Source organism: Cinclus cinclus, chromosome 3, assembly GCF_963662255.1.
Source record: "Cinclus cinclus chromosome 3, bCinCin1.1, whole genome shotgun sequence".
Lineage (NCBI taxonomy): Eukaryota > Metazoa > Chordata > Aves > Passeriformes > Cinclidae > Cinclus > Cinclus cinclus.
In genome coordinates, this window is record NC_085048.1 from 6,787,786 (window position 1) to 6,800,713 (window position 12,928).

Genomic DNA, 12,928 nt, shown 5'->3' on the forward strand with positions numbered 1-12,928 from the left:
AGCAGGAGGGAAGGAAGCTCTCCTGGCTTGAGGCAGTTTCTCATATATCTTAAAGATGTTCCATTAGCTGTGGTTGATACAGACATCAACTCCTTTATACAAGGGCAGCTGCTAGAGGTGCTTAAGCCTCAGCTTCAGCCAAAATTATCCATACAGCAGCATGTGAAGGATGTCCTCATGGAGTCAATGTGTCAGTCTGCACTCTGTGCAGTACATCAAACCCCAGGCATTTTCTACTTAGCCCATGCCCCTTAAGTTTGATGTTCTCTTTAAAAGCCAGGGCAGAAGACTGTAAATAAAGATGGATTTTGTCCACTTTTTCTCCTATTTAGCAGCCTGGGGAGGTAATTTCTTTATCAGTGTAAAGTTCTCACACAGTTTCAATTGGGGCAAACTGAAATACACTGGATTTCTCTTCCCTGCCATAGCTCACAAGCTTCAATAGAGGATAAAAGAAGTGAGTTTGGTCTAGATCCACAAGAAAAGAGGGAGAAAATCAAATTCCAAATACTTAACTATTCTTAAAACAAACCAGTGTGAAACCAGCCAATAGAAACCAAAGACTACCCTTAAACAAAAAAGGTACAGAAGCAGAAGTGTATTTACATACACAGAAGAAGCTCAGGATCAGGAACCCAAAATAATTAAAAGGTGAAGTTCCCTGCTGGTATTTGTAAAATGATTAATGGTCAACATCATATTACTAATAGCAGCAGAAAATTTCACATTCATTCAGCTGTATATAGAACATATGTCTTGCACAATGTCCCTGAAAACACCTGGTTAGAAAGGAAATATATATCCAAACATTAGGAGGATGTACAGAGAAGGCCATCTTTACATTAAAAAAATATGTTTTACAGAGAGAAAAATTAGGCACCACACAGTTCATAAAACTTTGGAAACTTCAGCAGCAGGCCAGAAAAGAGAAAATTATCTTAAAAGAAACACATCACATTTAAAGACTGCAACTGAAGGATCAATTACAGGTTTAATTACAGATCCTATAGTTGCATTTAGAAACACTTGGTTTATTAATGTGAACTTGAATCATCTTATCACCCTTATATCTGGAACCAGAACTCACATAAAATATATGAGACTCCAGTTTTGCAGGGACTGACTCAGAGTGTGCAAAACTGAGCAAATTAATAACATTTCTCGGGTTTGGGAGCTGAAGTGAGAATCCTAAGACAGCTTCAAACATGGCTGTAAGAAGATTTAATGTGACAAAGACAGTTACATTTTATTATTTAATTTGCAGCAGAGTGGATCATGGGCTGTAAGGCAATCCAAGAAAAGGTAACAGCTTTGGCATCACTCAGTAGAAGATAGGGATAGTGCTTTCAATGTATCTACTTCTGTGTGAAGTCCTTGAGTTCATTTCTCCTTCCTACTCATCACAGCCCAAAAAAAAAGTCTTTTCCTGGACATGGGGATACTCAATAAGTGCCTAGACCTAGGCTGAAGCAAGGTCTGAACTTCACAAGCTGCAGGACTGGCCCATTTTCTAGAGAAATTACCCAGCTGATTACAGCCTGCAAGTCACTTCTTGCCTTTGATTCTTAAAATAAAATATGGCGTGCCTGCAAACTCACAGGTTTCACCTTACCTTTGTTTCTTAGGCTCTCATTGTGGCAATTTTGCAATACTCTTGAGTGACATCTGAATCAGTTTAAGGGGAACTTTATCAGTTTTGAACAAGTTACACTGGTTTTCATTCAAAGCAACTCCATGGAAACAAGCTGAGATGCTACACATTTAAATCTCTTAAACTTTGCCCTTTTATTGTTATGATTGTATTTTGGGGTTGCTTTAAACTAATTGTGGGGCAATAGGAATCTTTTATAAAATCAGTCACTAAACAAGTTGTTATTATTGATAGAAATACTCATTTTACTTCTTCAAATATCATACCAATAGCATCACAGAGCCTGCTATTTAAATTACTAGTTTCAGAATTTTTAATTGCAATCACTGCATGGGGTCATACTCCACTGTAAACAGCATTTCAAATCCAGCTTGAACCTTGGTTTATAGAAAGATCTTGTCCAGACTCACATTTGAATGGACTTTTTAATTATTTTTTAAATAGCTATTGTGTGCATATAAAAACCATTCAATATAAATCATTTTTAAGGCTCCATGGAATCCAACAATAGTTGGAGTTTTCTAGAAACAGCTGTAAAGTGATTTTAATTACCTCCTGGTGTTTTGAGACAAAAAAGTAAAACACATAAAGTATCTAAAATTGAAAAGCAACTTTCTGAAAGCAGGCTTTGTCCCACTTTAACTCAACATTCTAAATGGGAACTGCACTTCAATTTAAATTTAATAAGGTATGATATGTGAATTAAACAGCAACTGATGTGTATTTAGCCTTCATATTTGGATACCTGTGAGTTTTATTGCATACAACCAGATTGGCCTTTTAAAACATGTTCTTAATCATGAGCTATACACATAATAAAGTAGTTTCTGCCCTGAATGTAAATGAAGCATACACAGAGTCACACCTACAGGAGGGGTGTTTTGGAAGCCTGGTGTGCTCTCTAGAGAGGAATGACAGGTCTGACCCCCCCACCCCCAAAACTGCTGCTCATCCCACAGACCTGCAGCTGCTTCAAAGGCCAGACAGGGAAACCAGGATGAAGCACGAGAGTCTTTCAGCCACTCGGACCTGCAGAAGGTCAGCTGTGATACATGGCACTGTCTGACAGACAGATGTCTGTGGATATCCCAACCCTTCCTGCAGACCCAGCCACCCTCTGCTTCCCCCTCAGTGCCAGGGGTTACTGCTCCTCATTGGTCCAGCTCCACATTTTAGGAACCTTTTTGTTTTAAAGCATTTGATTTAAGACTAAGATTAGAGCACAACCTTGTCCTGATGGAAACAGGAGGAAAAATGGTCACAGATAGTGAAGCAGAAGAGAGACAGAAATGCACAGCTGGAAGAGCAGCAGTTTCTTAAAGCCAGCTCTGTGCTGGTAGGAACATGTACCCTGGAATAAAATGGACTTTTTACTGCATGCATTTCATATTCATTCACATGTGAGATCTGGTCACGGATAAACAAATTAAGAGGGTCCATTATTTATATGGTGTAATAAATATTTATATGAGTATTCTGTTTTAAGTCTTATATACATCTGCATTAAGAGGGAGAAATCAAAACAAACTGGGTTGGATCACCTTCTGTCATTGCATTAGAATGAAAAATGCCAGGGAATGAACACCTAAAGCATGGGTTCACTTGCTGAACTCCTTCCTCTGCTCTTCCATTATCAGATCCCAGGAGTCAGAGAGTGCCACTGACCATCTGAGTTTCCTAAGGGCTTTGTAAACACATTTATTTTTCCCCTTCACAGAGGCACAGTAGACAACCTGTATGTTAAGTGACAAGGACATTTCAGTCTCAGCAGAATACTCAGTTTAATCTACACCCCAGGACCCAGATCAAGGCTGAGGAGTCAGGGTTCCCACGATCCTGAACCGACTCCAAAACCAAGCCCAGATTCCTTCTACCCAGGACAAGTAATTAAATTGCTTTGGGCTTTTTGTATATGTGATGGAGAAAGACAGAGTCCTTGAGAAGGAGTCCTGGATCCTATGCTAGAGGTCAGCTGAACACATCCATCTCACTCTGTGGTTTGGGGGGGGAGCTACTGTAAAAATGAATAATGTGAACAAGTCAGGTGTCCTGAATATGACCAAAGATATTGCTCCACTAAGCAATAAAAAGGGTAATCATTTTATATCCAAGATCTTCCTCCTCAGTCTCCTAATTAGATCACTACCTTGCACTCAGATACATGTGGGAAAAGGCCATTTTTAAAATTACTTCTCTTGGAATAAACAAACCACTTGGAGATGCAGGCAGAGGCAGCTGTAAACAGCAGGAAAAGGGGGCAAAGGGCTCACTTGGCTGAGGGATATTAATGGTTCATTGCTTGTAAATAGCCCTTTCCCCAGAGACCTCCCCATGCTCTGTGTATGCTCTCTGCACATGCTGGCAGCAAAGTGGAGGCTTTATTAAGAGAGTTACAAATAAGGTCAAATTCTTTTAGGAGTTTTCAGAGTTCCCAAGGCATTTGGGGAGGGCTCCAGCTGTTTGCAGGGGTTTCCCATTACAGTCAGAGGCATAAGTTTCAGCATGTTTCCAGTTAAAAGAGGATCCTGACAGATTTTCACTTTAACATGACAGCAATAGGATGGAGCTCTCCACCATAACTTTCTCTTCACAGATGCTAAGCACATTCACAAAGACATTATAAAAAGAGAAAGCATGTGTCTGGCATGGCATGGCATGGCATGGCATGGGTGACTTGGGGATCTTTCATCACCCAAAAGCAGCCCAGCAATAGCTAGGTTAAAAGGACTGCAACACCAGGATACCTCAGAAACCAGCTGAGCGCCTAATGTGGCATCCAGGAAATTCACTGTTAGTGGACTTCTCTCCTCAACACTTCTACAGGAGTACAAGGTCTTGTTTTCCAAGGCTGAAACAACACAAATTGAATTGGTTTATCTTACATATGCCATGCTCTATTCGGCCACCTCTCCTGCCCATCTTAGATCCCAGTTTTTTAAAAGCCTCACCTGTAGAAGCTGTATATTTCTAAACTCAATCCAAATGTGCATTTTGTACACAGAGAGAAAAACGCAGTCAAATTTTCTGAACTGTTTTTCATTAGGAGAGGAAGAAAAGATAGTCTTCACCACTTTTGGGGCAAGTATGCCTTCTTCATTCATCGAGTAGCTCAGGCTGCATGGATATAAATAGTCACTGCGAACTTGTGCAGGGCCCACTTCCCAGCAAAATGCCCTTTGCCAAGGCTCAGACTGAAATTCAAATAGAATAAATCTCCCATGTACAGAACATAGCTGGGTTCTGCCTTACAGGAACTGGATGTTGCTGCAAAGCCTGACTCATACAGTCATGTTTGTAAGATCAGCTTGTTATGAATGTCTGGGATCAAAGGCTGCCACGGAGCAGCACTCCCCACATTGCAGAGCTGTGGAAACGTGCAGGGAAATGTTCTCTAGCTAGAAGAAGCTTTGATTTATAAATTGTGATGTTTCCACCTGCTCCTGAAGGAACAGAGCTGCCTGCTGGGCTAGGCAGGCCAGTGAGAAGAACAGTTTCTGGAGCAGGCTGGGGGATCCTGAGTGCTGCTCCCACAATCACTCGTGGCAGCTGGGAGCACAACCTGCTCTTGTCACTGCTGTCACTGGAGACAGGAGTGAGAGGTTTGCAGGGTGCCACGGGGAAGCACAGTGTGAATGTGCTTTTTGCTGATTTGAGTTGGAGGAGGATCTTACACCAGTATCTCCTGTGGGGCCAAGAGAAGTGCAAACTACAGACGCGACTCACCTTCCCATTCCTGCAGCACTGGACTCTGCCCCACTAGGTCACCTCACACAGGCAGATGAGAAGGCCATGAGAAGTAGAGACTGCCTCATGCCAAAGGCATCAGTGAGCTGTAGCTGAAGAAACCTGAACAACCACTCCCAAACATGACTGGGATTTAAGGGCTGGAGCATGGTGAATTGGCAATGACCAACTGCTCATCCCCAATTTTTTTTTTTAGTTAAGCTCACCCCTGTTCCCACAGTTCGCTCAGGATTTCATTGTGCAAGGAAACATCAACAGCTCTAGTCTGTCTTTCACCCTACACACACCGTGCCCAAATGGCTGGGGAAGTCTGGGGAAGTCACTCCTCCATGGTGAGTTCCTCACATCTCCCCAGCCCTGCAGGGCATGCAGATGTTCCAGACACTCTTCCCACCCTCCCTTTCTTATGCAGGCAGGACATACCAATTCTCACAGCAACCCAGGAGAACCAAACTGACTTAAGATATTTCAGAGCCCAGCAATTCCAGAGGTGGTTATTTGCTCCTGTCCAAAACTCAGTCCCTTTTAGCATCAGTTCACAGTTTAAAACCTTGAGCTGCATTTTAGTGTAAAGTTTCCACAGCATTCCCACCCCTGAGTTGGGATTACACTGTTTTGTACTGAGCCTGCTCATGTGAGTAGTTTCATTTAGGAGCAGACACTTGAAGAAGGCTCTGCCTCATCCCAGCAGACTATGTGCTGCACTCTAGGATCTGACACCTCATTTCCTTGGGCAAACATCCCAATTTGTAGAGCTCACAAGGCCAGTTTGAGAACAGCAGGTCATGCAGGTGCTGGAGATCGTATGACACGTGCAGCCCTGCTGTCAGACCCCACTGCTTGTTCTCCCTGTTTGTGGCTCCTGTCCCATTTTCTGGCCCCTCATACCCTGCTCTCAGCCAGTACAAGTTTAATGACTTTGCTTCTGGGCAAAGAATAGTAAAACTTTACCCTCTGTGGCTTCACATAGAGTTTTGCTTCATGCTGACACTGAAGAGCAGGTCCCTGTGCTGGTGCTTTGTTCCTGCTCTCTCAGCAGTGGAGTGGGGTGCTCAGGTCTGCTCCAAAATCCATCCTATTTCAATGACTTGGCAAGTTCTCACCCAGCAGCCCAGCCACCACAGCAACCAGTGCACAGACTCAGCCCATCCCAAACACCACACCAAAGAGGTTCAGGCCAACCTGCCACAAACGTCTGTTTTGGTTTCTGCTACCTGGAAACTGGGGGACTACGGGAGCACATCCAGGAGCACTGGTCACCTCAGGAGACCCTGCACAATTCAGATGTGTTACAAGTGCTCAGATTTGCACAGCTACAGAAGTAAGACACTCGCCATGCTGCACATTACCTGACTGGCCTTGTTCCACCTGTGGGTTTCTCCTGACACCGAGCATCTGAGTATCACATTTCCAAGTGCTCACTTATCATGCTTCCATTTGAATAGCATTTAACTCCTTAAGGGCACTGAATCAGCACCTGTGAAGCCAAAGATCCTCAGATATAGCTGAATATATTGCCAGCACAGGCAATAGCACCAGATCAAAGTTCCCTGTGCAGTCTCCTCTGAAGCCTTTTCCTCTCTGAAGGCAATTCCTTTGGAAAACCATTTAATTCCCTCTCAGCTCTGCAGAGAAGAATTATGATGAATGCTAAGCACAGGATTTTGTACTGTGACTGTTGCTTTCTCTGCCACAGCCTAAAATGTTCAAAGTCATTTCACATCATCTCAAGAACACACAGTTCCAGTGACTGTTTTTCAATTATTTATCTTTAACTCATGACTGTAAGAGACCCTGATAGTCTGAGAGTAAAGAAAATACTTGAAGGTACTGTAAACCAACCGTAACATGATGAAACTTAACAACTTGCTTTTTGAATTTGCTCCCTTGCTTTAACTTCAGTAAAAGTTTAAATGTAATGTCAAGGCTTCAGTGGCTGCAGATGGTACATGATGGTACATCCCCAGATAATATGCTCCTCCACATTACACACAGAGATCAGTGGATGAACCATGAAGACAGAAAATTGTACAAGAAATTCAAGCATCTTCAATCATATAATCAGATGAATATGTGAAAAGCCTGTGGCCTGGGAACTCAGCTAGAACACAAAGCTGCACCTCAGTTTGGTATTCATGCTGAATCTCACCACTGGTTCACAAGGTAGCACACATCAGGAGCACCACCATGGCAGATTGCATGGCTTGTCTGACCAGAATCTGTGCCAGCTCTGCTGTGACAACAGTAAATGAAATAACCCTGCCCACATCAGCCATTCCCCTGCTTACCAATCATGGGCATCCCTAGGTTTTGGTATGGGCACTCCAGGCTGCCTCCTTGTGTCCTCCCAAAGACGGCAGAGTAAATGGCTATCACCATGCTCTTCTTACAGGTCAGCCTCAGCTTGTCATCTTCACAGGCTACTTTACTCTTGTATTCATCTGGAAGCAAACAAACACTTAATTACTCAGCTGATCCAGAGGTGGGCTCCCAGCAGGGCAGGACCTTCTCATTTCCCCATGGGGTGAGCTCAGCAGAGGCAGCAGCAGTTCTGGGTCCAGAGATGCACCTCAGCTCCCAGTACAACCCTAGCCTTAGCACAACCCCAGCCTTAGTACTGCATTTGCCACAGAAGCACTGATCTCTCCCATTACATATTCCCTCTGTGGCATTGTCAACACATTAATTTAATGTATTTTATCCCAGAACATCAGTTCTGTTAAATATCCTATAATTTCATTTTGCAGACAGGTAAGTGTGGAGGCATGGCATTTGAGTGTTTTCTACATGGTAACATGGTAAGGGAAGGTATAAGCCCATCTTTAGGAACCTATCTCATCCATGAAGCAGCCCTTTATATGCCAGGCATTTATTCTATATAACAGCAGCTCAAATGCAAACATAATCATGCTCCATAGCTTTTTTTCACAGCAGTTCTTCCATGGCAGATCCAATAGAAGATATACTAAATTTAAAAATTATGGAAGCTGCTCTTGCTGTTGCAAACAGACATGCAGAAGCTTGTCCCCAGATCCTTCTTGAAATGAGCACTCTTGCTCTTGTAAGGCTGGTACACAGAGAACAATCACTCAGTTTACATCTCTCAAGGAGACTGGATGGTCATTTCATAAGAAATCATGTGTCATTCCCTTGTCCTTACAATTATTATTTGGATTATGGGAACCTCTAGAGGTCCCAACCTAGAATAGGCTCTTCCCAAGTGTTCCTGCCAACACACCACAGAAAACAAAAACTGTTCTGAAAAGCTGAGTTTTTACAGCAAGACATTTACACGTGTGAAAGAAAGAGACTAAGAAAATGGAAGTGGCCTAAAGACACTAAAAAAACTGAAGTGGTGTGTCTATGGACACCCCAGGCAACTTAGGGCACAGCCGGGAATATAATTTCAACCTCTCTGGGCTCTGTAGGGTGACTTTCCATTTTCTTATGTTATTTACCATTTGAAATGTAGCCACAACAGCATCCAGATTTAGTAATTTAGTAAAATAAGAAGGGTTTCTGAGTCATGGTTAAATCCCAAGCATGATCAGTAGTTTACTCCTTGACTTATACCAGGTCAAAGTGATGCCATAGAGCACATGAGCACCATCCAGTGCCTGGGGCTGCCCCTGGCCCTGTGTCACTTACTGACATAGACATGATTTTTGTCCTTCCCTTACATGGCTCTCTGTGTCTAATATCTCACACACACACACACACACATATGTATCTGTATATGTATATAGATATATGTGTGTGCGTGTATATATATATATATATATATGAGAACTTATGCAAAGTCTATATACATAAAACTAATAGCAACTGAGAACCCTAGCTAATAATTAGCTTATAAGTTAATACTCAAATCTTTAGACCATGGCATTCAGCACTTAATGTGACAGTTTTTACTGTATTGTAACTCTAGGTTCATAAATCATTTTTCCTTATAAGAGATTGAGGGTGATCTTTCCAAGCTGAATCCCAGAAGAACTTAGGTTGGAAAACTTCTCAGGAGATCATCTGGTTTAATCCATGTTCAAGAAAGAGCTAATTTCTACCTTAGATTAGATTTTTTCAGGAAAAAACTGCATGGAGAAAATATGTATTATACCAAAACAGGGGCATGATAATTTAAGAGAAATATCTGAGAACAAAATGACTTTTCATTCTGAACTTGGAATTTCCTACTTGAATCCAAAAAATAGCCGCCTCAAAATACCCAATTACCTGGTGATGAAAGCATCAGCTGGAATGTGAAAACCGTGGTCGGAACCTTCAGTCCAGCTGAGAAGCTTAACCTTGGACTCTATTCCAGTACATCATTTCCCTTCACACTCTGCAGCCTTTTTGCAAAAATCTCTGAACATTTCTAGTTTTTATCCCGCTGCAGAGAATCTTTCAAACCTCTAAAATATTTAGTGAATGTGAAAACACTTTCTGATCCACCTCTCTAGATGAAGACACAATTAAGGCCTCACTCTTTCATGGGAGAGTCTGTGGAAAGAGCAGACATCCCTTAGCTATAGGGATAAACCCACAACCACTGAGTGTATGAAATAGTGGCTGGAATCAGAAATAGAAGCTCTTTGCACCTTCAGAGTAAACAAAGAGAGAGAAACCTCATATACCTGTGAAGCCTCAAAGAACTTGATCATGTCAGGTTAACTGTGGGACTTGATGATTTTAGAGGGCTTTTCCAATCCAAATAGTTCTATTATTCTATGTCCATTTTATCTCTGTAGGCACTTCATCCACAATAACCATGAAAGCATCTGAAAGATACACTGAATACACCAAGGGGTTTCATCTTCACCTATAATTTTCTCCCATAAGAATTTTGTTTCTTCTGTAAGGGAAATTAAATCAAAGCTTTAACCTGCCTATACAGTAGAAAACTTAACAGAGTATAATAAAACCTTATCCACTTAACAGAACTTACTTTTTCCCCAGGGAAAAAACATGGATTCAAGCTAAAAGCACAAAGACGCAAACTCTCCAATCGGGCAAGCTATACATAATTTATGTTAAACCACGGTCACAGAAAAGAATACACTTGGCTGAAGTGGTTGAAATATGAAATTGGTGATTAAGTTTAGAAAAGAATAATTTTGAAGTCTCTAACAAGAGGGTCCACTGTGAATGTCTCATTTCTTACAGGCACTAATTCAATTTCCTCTTTCAATTTGGTTATTATTAGCTACATCTCCCAATTAACAAGTATAACTGCTTAACCACACATCCTATGATCTCATTTAAGATCCTTAGAATTTATTAAATTCTGCTGACCATTCAAAATCAGGGCTTGTCATTTGGAAACTTGCCTGGGATCTAATCACAGAGAATATTGCATTGAGCACAGAAAAGACTGGGATGGACGGACATCTGCACCTTTGCTGAAGATCAGTACAGCAGCCATGAGACAACAACAACTTGCTCCACTTTCTAACAGGACTACAAGAGAGCTGGAGAGGGACTTTTCACAAGGACATGTAGTGAAAGGACAAAGGGGAATGGCCTTAAGCTGGAGGAATGCAGATTTCCATTGGATGTTAGGCAGAAATTATTTACCATGAGAGTAGTGAGGGACTGGAACTGAGAAACTGTGCCTGCCCCATCCCTGGAAGTGTTCAAGGCCAGGTTGAATGGGGCTGTGAGCAACCTGGAACAGTGCAAGTGAGCCAGAATGAGGTGGTCTTAAAGTCCTTTCCAACCCAAACTGTTCTGTGATTCCATGATCCTGTGAACAAAACACTGCCTCTCACATTGACAGCTCTTACCCCCATAGCCACTCTGGGAAGTCATGTTCAGGGTTTATGGGGAAAGCTGGCCGATTGAAAGCTCGAGAAATTAGAATGAGGAGGTGAACCTGAGTGCACATTCCTTGGGAACAAGGGCAGCTTGTGAGTGATGTCCTCCTGGCACACTGCCGTAGTAGGAGGAGTAGCAGGAGTAGGAGGGTTGTGCCACCTGAAACAGGTGTCACCTCACAGTCACTGAATTCTGCCCCAGGAAACACCTCCTGGAGCTGCCAGTTCCCAAGGCTCTGGCTGAGTCCAAACTGGCTAGGGCTGCAGTTGCCTGGGCAGGCACGGAGAGAAGACACTGCTCTGTTAAAAAAATGGAGAAAAAGAAAGCATGAAATGCACAGTAGCACTCCAGTCTACCAAAAGGTTTCCTTAAGCTTGACCACTGGAAAACAGGGACTCTAAAGTGTTTCTGGGCAATGTGATAGAAATCTGCATAAACAAATAGAAAGTGATGCTATGGAGGACACAAGTCTCTGAAATTATTTTGTACTTCATAGCATTGTAACCTCCATTTTAGCCATAATGAACCCATGCCAGACACTCACAGCTCCCAGGCACTGGTTGACAGTAGGGACTGCAATTGATATTAAAAAATACAGAGCTAAGCATCATCCATATATTTACTGGTACTTCACCCCATGATAGCCTTACATAAATATTGAAAAGAAGTGGGGCAGCATAAGTGACATAAGAGAGCTGGGACTGGGAATAAAAACGCATTTTTCTCTCTCACTCTCTCAAGCAGAACTGGCCTCCTACAATCACTCACAATCTGGTCCTAAGCCTGCTCTAACTGTAACAGTCTGGATATAATTCAGGCCAAATGCAAACATTTGCATTAGTGGGTTTCATGTTTCACCCTGAAAAATTAAACACGCATAAATGGCCTCAGAAAGGTGGCAGTGATATTCAGCAAATGGCTTACTCCACTCTAATCCCCCATGCAGTCATTTGTAGGGCAACAGAGATTTACCATGATTAAGATATTTGCTAAGGATAATATCCCTTTTATTACTGCCTGGTTTCAGAGACACTGGCTTAAATATAACTCAGTAGAGCAAACCCAAGGAAGGAGCAGCTGCAGGCTTTTCTAGACACATTTTTAAAGGTCATTATATGACACAATTGTAACTTAGCTTGGACAATTACAGGAAAACAATTATAAATGTTTCTAATATGAAAATGGTCTCTCTCAAACAGTGAAGTCAAAAAGAAGACCTTTAGTAATTATTGGATGTGTACAATAATATTAAGCTGTATGACCAATAGTAATTACATCTATATAGTACCTTAAGAACATTTTCACTTATGGCTCACAAGAATTTTCTGAATGATCATGCTTTGGAAGCTCAAAATTAAGTGTCAATTGCCTCAATCTCTGTGAGATATAAAAGCTCCTAAGGAGATTTTTCTTCTAATAAAATGATTAAATGTATTATGCCAGAAGTTCACCTTGCCTAAAATGATATTTTTGAACAGAACTTGTGGAAAAAATTATGAAATTTGCTAATCGGAGTATTCCTACTTCACTTAATCAGTGCATAATAGCTGACCCTATTTCCCAGATCAAAGAGATGGAAATACATGTAAAGAGAAATCTGTTTTCTTCACAAAATACTAAAGGACTTATATCTTAGAATTGACGATCTGAGCAAAGAAAGTGAATTTGTATGAAACAGGTTGTTTAGGTCACTTGAGGCATAGTGATCATGAAATTATAGAA

At 41.7% G+C, this 12,928-nt stretch overlaps 1 protein-coding gene across 1 annotated transcript in view; it reads right to left on the minus strand.

The window, feature by feature from the left end:
- LOC134042395 (protein eva-1 homolog C-like) overlaps positions 1-12,928 on the minus strand; it is a 203,324-nt gene that overhangs the window by 109,066 nt on the left and 81,330 nt on the right. Inside the window, exon 4 of the mRNA XM_062489655.1 lies at positions 7,684-7,836. Within this exon, the coding sequence (XP_062345639.1) occupies positions 7,684-7,836 (153 nt within the window). The remainder of the gene's footprint in view (positions 1-7,683; positions 7,837-12,928) is intronic.